General features: G+C 41.1%; 1 protein-coding gene across 2 annotated transcripts in view; it reads left to right on the top strand.

Moving 5' to 3' along the window:
- LOC103155028 (calponin-3) overlaps positions 1–7312 on the top strand; it is a 10556-nt gene extending 3244 nt beyond the window's left edge. The window contains exons 2-6 of one of the 2 annotated variants that reach the window (XM_007576553.2): positions 904–970; positions 1084–1221; positions 1332–1448; positions 1585–1731; positions 6932–7312. In XM_007576553.2, coding sequence (XP_007576615.1) covers positions 904–970; positions 1084–1221; positions 1332–1448; positions 1585–1731; positions 6932–7273 — 811 coding nt within the window. In that variant the 3' untranslated portion in view covers positions 7274–7312. Of the gene's footprint in view, positions 1–27; positions 971–1083; positions 1222–1331; positions 1449–1584; positions 1732–6931 lie in introns of those variants that run through there. The other variant, XM_007576552.2, reaches the window with a different exon arrangement.
- The last annotated feature ends 1786 nt before the right edge of the window (positions 7313–9098 follow it).

The following is a 9098-nucleotide window of genomic DNA, read 5'->3' as shown; positions in this document are numbered from 1 at the left end:
TGTATTAGGGAAGGAATTACTTCCTTCCCTAATACAAGTGGCCTACTGATATCGTCTGGCCATAGTAGAAGTGAAAAGTTGATAATCGATATCTAAAACAGATATGATCGAATATCATACCGACCAATATCATTGTCACTTGTTTGTCCAACAAAGGAGGTCTGGATCCCACCGTTGCCACCAATGCAATATTAAAAAGTATTAAGAAGCTGCCTGACTATGAGTGGTTTGGAATACCATGGCTGTCTTGGACTGTAGATGGATTATTTGGGATTAGCACGCTGGTATTGGGATCCCAAGGTAATAGTCAGGCACTGGGCTTGGGGCCGAAACAATCTGGTCGAGGACCAGTTTCTTTACTATTTTTAATATTTGACCGTGTTCCTATGGTTGTACACTATCATTGTCCAACATTTTGTTTTACAAAATCCTTCTAGCTGCAGAGCATCTAAAACCATGGAAATAACTGTCTAAACATGCAGCACTTCAACCAAAGACGTGATGATCCAGTCTAAAAAAAGAAACAAAAAGCTACTCCAGTAGCTCTGTTACTAGAATAGCTCTAATAACAGAGCTACCAGCTCCTCCAACTTGCTGTCACTATTAGTGGTGCCAATCTATAAATGATTATTATTCCTTCTTGAAGTTAACTTTTAACATGTGTGACCACTGACTGCAGCATATTCAGGTATTCCACCATACATACTACAACATACCAGCCCTGCTGCTGGAAGCTGATTGTGAAAAAGATCCAATCAGCTGGGCTTATCTGGAGCTGAATGCTATTGTTATGTACTTTGACGTGATGGGGATGTGTGTGAATGAGCCTGTTGTCACTCAGTATGTGACTACAGAACCTCAAAAAAATAGATGGTATTTTCAAGTCTGTCTTGTTCCATTTAGATTAATAAATAAGCTGCAACCTGGCACAGTTAAGAAGATCAACCACTCCCAGCTGAACTGGCACAAGGTAAGACTCCTCTGTAATCTCTACCTGAATGTCTTCTGTTTCTTGCCAAAACATTAAAACAAGTGTTTGTTTTTTTGTTTGGTTGTTTTTTCCCTCTATGTTAATTTCTGCAGCTTGAAAACCTTGGGAATTTCATCAAAGCAATCCTGACCTACGGCCTGAAGCCTACTGATATCTTTGAGGCCAATGACCTGTTTGAAAATGGAAACATGACTCAAGTACAGACCACACTGCTTGCACTGGCCAGCATGGTAAGTTCAGACGCATTGCTAATGGATTCTTTGTTCTGAGCAGAATTTTGCTGATGAATGATTAAACTCATGAGGAATTAGTTCTGGCTCTGTTCTGTTGGGTCTATCAGGCAAAGACAAAAGGCATGGACACAAAGATTGATATTGGGGTGAAATATGCAGACAAACAAGCACGGCAGTTTGATGAAGAGAAGATCAAGGCTGGGCAGTGTGTCATTGGGCTCCAGGTAACAGTTTCAGCCTATAAATTTTCAGTCTTTGCTGAGACAGACATCTCTTTTATTTCTAAACTAAATCTCCATGTTTATTCTAGAGAATTAAGTGATGTGAGTTTGAGAGGCCATGTTTCTGTTTTATCCTCAGATGGGAACAAACAAGTGTGCCAGTCAAGCTGGAATGACAGCGTATGGAACCAGAAGACATCTGTATGACCCAAAGACCCACACTGACAAACCGTATGACCAGACCACCATCAGTCTGCAGATGGGCACCAACAAAGGAGCCAGCCAGGTTACACCTTACTGCTGTTTGCGCCTCACTTTTGATAATTCTTTTTAGTTGTTACATGATGTCACAGAGTTGGAGTTCTCATAAAATCCACTGGTTAGTTGCATGTAATCATATAAAAAATGAGAACAGTCTAAAATTTATATCACTGAGAAATTCAAACAATATAGTTAAAAAAAGAAAACTAAGGCTGCGTTCACAAAGCAGCTTGAAGTGACCTAATTCCAATTTTTTGGACGTAATGCGACCTGTATCTGATCTTTTCTTTACAGTCTGAACAACACAGGTCGGATTCTTTTCGAATGTGACCCAGGCCACTTGGGTATCTGATATGTATCCTCTTCAAATGTGACCTAATGTCCAGGTCGCATTCATCCAACCTGAAAATCATTGATACTCGACAAAAGTCACTGTTCTTTGTCCTGATACACGCAAGCAGGAAGAATAACAACCCTGACCGACTATAATGAGGATTAAGTTGTTAATATGCTGGCAGCGGTCGGACAACAATTGCTTCCGCAAACACTGAGCACTTTCTTTTCAAAGGTTCTGTTGGCTCTAGTGGCCTTTATTTGAAAGTAGTTTGACAGGAAAGAGGGTTATGAGAGAGGGGGAAGACATGCGGCAAAATGTTGCCAGGCTGGGAATCAAACCTGCAACCACCAGCATGAGGACTAAAGCCTCAATCCATGGGTTGTGCTTCGCCCCTGCGCCACCACAGCACCCCAACTCCTTCTTTTTATGGCGGTTGGCAGAACCATAGACATGAATACTAGACGCCTCACTGAGCGCTGAGTCCTACGTTAACGTCACCGCCATCTTCTATGTGGCAGCAGAGGATCGGAGCTCCTTAAGTCCAGTGCTGTGTGTTTTAACCGTTTTACGAAACAAACTGGATTCATTGGCATTACCTTCCCCAGGTAAGGATGAAAGATCAGAATCACTTGACTTTGCAGCCAGAAATTCGCTTCTAAACAACCGGAAAATATTTCCTGTGTAGCTTATTTGGCCCGAAGTAACCGCTGATTGTTAGCGTAGCAGCTAATGTTTTCATACTGTTTTCTAATGAGAGAGCTGATGAAAAACCGCTGTTAGAGGAGAAGTTCGTTAAAAACCAGAGGATTTAGTGAGGAAAGATCAGTCAGGATCAGAGCTGGAGCTGCTGTTCTTCAGTCTGTTTCCAGCTCAGCTTCTCCATGTCGGTATTTAGCTATAAAGATGCTACGAGTCAGAGTTCAACATGCTGAAAATGGCTTTTACACTTTTGGATAATTTCTCTTTTATCCTTGGCTTCAGCCTGTGAACCAGGACGTCTCAGAAGTCACTGAGTTCTCCCAGTGTGACCAGCAGACTGAAGTATTGCCTGTGACCAGTGCTCCCAGTTTAATAAATGTTTTATTCCTTTTATACACTTTTTGTGTATTTTTAAATATCTCAATCTGAAGTATTAGTGTATTAATGTAGCTTATGTAATGAAATAAAAATAATTTACTCAGAATTATTTTCACTCTTTGCTGTCAATAGCAGAGTTGACATACTATAATAAATATTTTTTCTCCAGAAAAAAGTAGTTTATGTAGTTTAATGTTTGACAATGACTAATTGATAAATCAAAAGTCATTTCTCAATAATGTATAAAAAAAATAAATTCAACAAAATTATTATTATTTTTCTTGTCTTGAAATGTTAAATGTACATTAAATTATGGAATTATGTAAATATGTTCTTTAATAAGTCATTGTTAAAGTGTGTCTGTTCATCAATGTCAATATAAAAATTATCAGAATAATTTCTATCAAATAAAAACATTGTGCTCTTTATTCAGAAATGCCCCAAGGCAATTAAATAATCATATCAAAAGTTAGAAACTCTGTCTTTAGTGTTTTCTCTGATTACCAAATATATTAGTGTGTGTGAGAAAATGTGTCAATGGCAGGTATTAACTTAAAATACTTTGTAGAACGGCACTTTCTGAAGTTCGGTCCATTTACTTGTATTAGCTTACTGGCAGAGAAGCCATATTCAATATGGTGGACGCTGTGACGTATCGCAGCAACGGGCCGATCCGCTCCTTGAGGGGTCTATGTATTTATGTCTAGGGGCAGAACACTGAGAACACTGGCGTTATGGCGCCCTCTACTGCGCATGCGGGACACTTTCAGGTCGTTTGCCCGTTCACACTGCAGAACACATACAGGTCACATATGTGTGGCAGTGTGAACGGCCCAGCAAAAAAATCAGATTTGACAAAAAATCGGAATTGGGTCACTTCAGGCCGCAGTGTGAATGCAGTCTAAAACACATGATGATAGTTTGATGCACTGCTTACAGTGAGATCCAGAGAGGTTTTTGAGCCCTTCAGAAAGAGATTCCAGAGGTTTGAAAAGAGTCACTGTAAAAAAAAAAAGAAAAAAGTTCACAAGTGTGAAACAACAAAGGCAGAAATAAAACTGGATCTTGTAACATTGCAGTAACTAAACATACTCATGCTTTTATTCAGGATTTGCTGAGAATTCATAAATAATTTTTTTTTGTCTGTGTCAACCATGTCTTGCTCTAATAGGGATGCTATGGGGCAACTTGGGGCTGAACCCCTCAAACATCTCACAGCTGAAAGGGAGGTTTGGAATAAACTTTACTCAGAGAATGGTAGGTAGGTAGGACCAGGGTTGTAGACCTCCCCTTTAGGGTGCTTTTCCACTGGCAAGTTGCTAGAGCGCGACTGGTTGATGCGTGCCTTAATTCTACCCCAGGTAGTGAGCTTTTCCGTTATACGTTCTGTTCCTCTCTCTTCTGGGCAAGACATGAGCATACAGAAACTGTGGTTAACTCTCCACTGATGTTTGCAGCAACACACAGCAATGGAGAACCTCAAGGTTGTGGTTCTGATGGGCTCAAACCCAGATATTTAACTTTAACTTATAGAAATTCAATACTGGCCCAAACATAATGCTTAAAGACTCAAATCAACTGATTATTTCCCTATACATATAAATATGGATAGTCAATATGGGGACCAGAGGCTGTGCTCCAATTACAGGGGGGGTCACACTCTTAAGCCTCCGTGGTAAGGTCTATTCAGGGGTCCTGGAGAGGAGGGTCCATCGGATAGTTGAACCTCGGATTCAGGAAGAGCAGTGTGGTTTTAGTCCTGGTTGTGAAACACTGGACCAGCTCTACACCAGGTAGAGTGCCTTCTCCGGGTCGGGGGGGAGGATGTCCTGCCCCAAGTGGAGGAGTTTAAGTATCTTGGGATCTTGTTCACAAATGAGGGAAGAAGGGAGCGGGAGATCGACAGGCGGATTGGTCCAGCATCTGTCGTGAAGCGGGTGCTGTACCGGTCCATCGTGGTGAAGAGAGAGCTGAGTCAAACAGCGAAGCTCTCGATTTACCGGTCAGTCTACGTTCCCACCCTCATCTATGGTCATGAACTTTGGGTCATGACCGAAGAAACGAGATCACGGATACAAGCGGCCGAAATGTTTTTCCTCCGCAGCGTGTCTGGACTCTCCCTTAGAGATAGGGTGAGAAGCTTGGTCATCTGGGAGGGACTCAGAGTAGAGTCGCTGCTCCTCCACGTCGAGAGGAGCCAGTTGAGGTGGCTCGGGCAGGAGGCCCTGGGGAAGACCCAGGACACGCTGGAGGGACTATGTCTCTCAGCTGGCCTGGGAACGCTTTGGGATTCCCCCGGAGGAGCTGGAAGAAGTGGCTGGGAAGAGGGAAGTCTGGGCCTCCCTTCTTAAGCTGCTGCCCCCGCGACCCGACCCCGGATGAAGCGGAAGAAAATGGATGGATGGATGGACATATAAATATGATTACATTCTGGCACTTTATTTTTTGAAATGTGCAACCTTTTGAAGTTAGGTAATGCACTAAAAAGATGTAGACAGATAGCCATGCCTGAACTTCATTTATTCATTTTTTAACTCAAAAGGAAAAACAAAATTCACATCACAAGCTAATATTATGTAGTTCCAGTGTTTCACACACTCGATGCAAAACTGCAGCTTTGTCAGAAAGTTGACCACAGCTTCACAGTTTCTCTCTTCTTTATTGCTGTCCATAATTCAAAGCAACGAGCTGCTAGCAGTGATGCTAAATCGTGGTCATTCCGCTCCAAAACTTAGCACGTGTTTTCCTGGAGCTGACCATTATTTAAACTCATAATTAAACTCAGCTCTCTGATAGCACAGAGCATGTCCATGGTCCACAACTAAACTATAATGTTTTTTGGAGTTGTCAGTCACTTGTATTTCCTTTGAAATCCCGTAAAGCACTTTGTATTGCCTTGTTGCTGAAAATGTGCTATATAAATAAAATTAAATTTAGCTTTAAATCATCAGCCAATCAATGAATGATGTCAGCTGTCAATCAAAACATTTTGGTGTGGTACCCTGCTCGGTCCTACTAGGACTACCCCTAAAGTAAATATGAAAATCTGAGAACAGCCAGGCAGAATTGTACCGGATCTGTTAATGGAAGATGAATCTGGCCAACAGGTTAGAGACAGTCTAGTGGAAAAGGGCCCTTAGACAGATGTGACTCAGTGGGTAGAGACTCACTGAGTCACATCTTCTAGTAGCCTAGTAGTCTTCCACGGAGCCCGTGAATCAGGGTTCTGGATCAGGGTTACTAGTAAAGGCTTCTTCTGAGAAGCCAATGAATGAATGAATTTTTCTGAGAAGCTTTTACTTTTCATAATTGACATGAAAAGAAAAAACTAATTACTGGAAAGAAATAATTCAACTTTAATGGGCTGATGTACCTGCAGTGCAGTGCTGGTCAGTGGTTTTACACACACTTGTCACTGGCATAAATGCCATCGTCATTTTTTTTCTGCATTTGAACTGATATTCTTAATGAGGATGACCTGATTAAGGACAAGTATCTAAGCACTCTCAGTCTCAAAGCACTCAGTGTAGAGCAGGGTTGGGCAATCCTGGTCCTGGAGGGTCGGTGTCCTGCAGCTCTTAGATGTCTCCCTGGTCCAACACACTTGAATCCAACAGCTGAATCACCTCTTAAGTGCAGTCAGGTTCTCCAGAGTCCTGCTAACGACTCATTATTTGACTCTGGTGCGTTGAAGTAGAGACACATCTAAAAGTTGAAGGAGACCGGCCCTCCAGGCCTGGAGTTGCCCACCCCTGGTGTAGGACATAAACAGAAAATTACACTAATCATGCTGTAATGTGATGTCTGACAGGCAGGCATGTCGGCTCCTGGTACCCGTAGAGACATCTTTGATCAGAAGGTGGCGCTGCAGCCACTTGACAACTCCACCATCTCCCTCCAGATGGGTACCAACAAGGCGGCATCTCAGAGGGGCATGAGCGTGTACGGTCTGGGCCGGCAAGTTTATGACCCCAAGTACTGCGCCCCTCCAACAGAACCAGTTATTCACAAGAATGGTAGCCAGGGCACCGGTACAAATGGTTCAGAAATCAGTGACAGTGATTATCAGGTTGAATTTCAGGAAGAGGAGTACCACGCAGGTTACCATGATGACTACAACTCTCACTATAATGATCCCAATATTGACTATTAGTACAGAGATTTAGGTGTAAAGCAGTATTATTTTATCCCACATAACAAAGCAGACTTTTCACTATGCTCACAGTGTTTTTTGAACTCTTGAAGCAAAGAAGAAATGTTTTCCTTCCTGAACTAGACCCTGAGCAGCAGAAGTAACAGGTTTTAGTACTATTAAATAATGACAAATAGACATAGTTATGTGAAAAGTTATTTTTTCCAGGTTTTTATTTTTTTGGCTCTAGTGACTTTATTTGATAGTTAATTGACAGGAAAGTGGGTAATGACAGAAGGGGGAAGACATGCAGCAAAGGTCGCCAAGGCCGGGAATCGAACCTGCGACAGCTGTGTCGAGGACTAAGGCCTCCATGTGTGGGTTGAGCTTAACCGCTGCACCACCAAACTGTTCTTACTTTTTGAAGGATGTTTTATTGTTGTAACTCTGATGTATGGACCATTTATATGAAGTGAATTTGTTAATGTCCTGTATTTATTTTCAGGATGAAAGCTGATCCATATAGAACCTGTTAATTTTTTTTTTTGCCATTAGTTCATCTCTGCAGCTGCTGAAGTTACGTTCCAGCTATGGTTATTCAAAACAACATGATTGTTATTCCTCAGTAATAAGCACCTGAATGCTAATAATTATGGGAAGGTTAATATTTTACATCTTGACATTGTTTTGCATTATATGATGTTTTTATCTTTTTCTTTAGGACCAAAATGTGTTTATTATAGTGACTCTTTATAATTAATGTTTCATGGTCAAGAATTAAAATATCTTTCAATAAAATTTTCAATTGTTTTAATCAGTATTCCTCTGTGTGTTGTGTTTACACACCATGGTTTTTTTAGACACCTTGGTAACACTTTATTTGAAGGAATGTGCATAAGACTGACATGACACTGTCATAAACATGAAGGAGTCTTTATGAATGTTTATGACAGTTGTCATGAAGTGTCATTCGGTAAATAATGACACTTTTAATGCAAAGTTGGCGTTTTTAATGGACTTTTAATGCAACTTTTAGAGCAGTTTCCATTGTTTTTGTTTCTCCAAATTCTGATTGGGAACAGGCTTCACTGCGTCAAACTATTGAAATGCCCCTGATTGGAGGGAAATTGTGATGGTTCAGTTGTATACAGACTTTACAACCCGTTTGCCTATTTTTGAGCACTTACCTTATGACAAGTAGAGCAAACAAGCTTGTGTCTGTTGTAAGTCAGGCATCCGGAGATTCCCGACAGTTGGAGACAAAGAATGTTCAGCCAATGACCTTCATGAGAATATAATGGAATTAGTATTAAGGCATTTCTAATCCGGCCTCTCCTTCCCCTGAAAGAATTATTACTCTATGTAGGTTAGAGGAAACCAGGGTGCAAGAGTAACACACAAAGAAAATATAGTCACTGACAAAAACAGATACATTAAGCCAGTACTTCTCAAATAGTGCGGCGCGCCACCCCACTGGAGTGTCTAGGTTGGGATACATGTGCTGAGGAGAATTTATCCAAACCAGCATCCATTATTTAATTGATCGCCTAATCTCCTGGAAAACTGTAATATCAACTTCTTCGTTCTGCAAAAATATCTAAATTTTTCTTCCTCTTGATTACATGCCCTAAACCCTGGACATTTCAGGAAACAAGGTTAAGTGACTGAGGCATACTGGCTTAGGCATAAGCCACCCCTCAATAGCTGCATGCAGAGGGAAAACAGTATTGCCACATTTAATCGGGGATAGCTAGTGTTCCTACATAACCTTATAACCTTATTTATAAAATTAAAATTTTTATAATTTTATAACCTTAAACCACTGACAAAAGCCAATTAGCGAGTT

Source organism: Poecilia formosa, unplaced genomic scaffold (genome assembly GCF_000485575.1).
Source record: "Poecilia formosa unplaced genomic scaffold, Poecilia_formosa-5.1.2 Scaffold410, whole genome shotgun sequence".
Taxonomy (NCBI): Eukaryota; Metazoa; Chordata; class Actinopteri; order Cyprinodontiformes; family Poeciliidae; genus Poecilia; species Poecilia formosa.
This window is presented reverse-complemented; position numbering and strand designations above follow the sequence as displayed.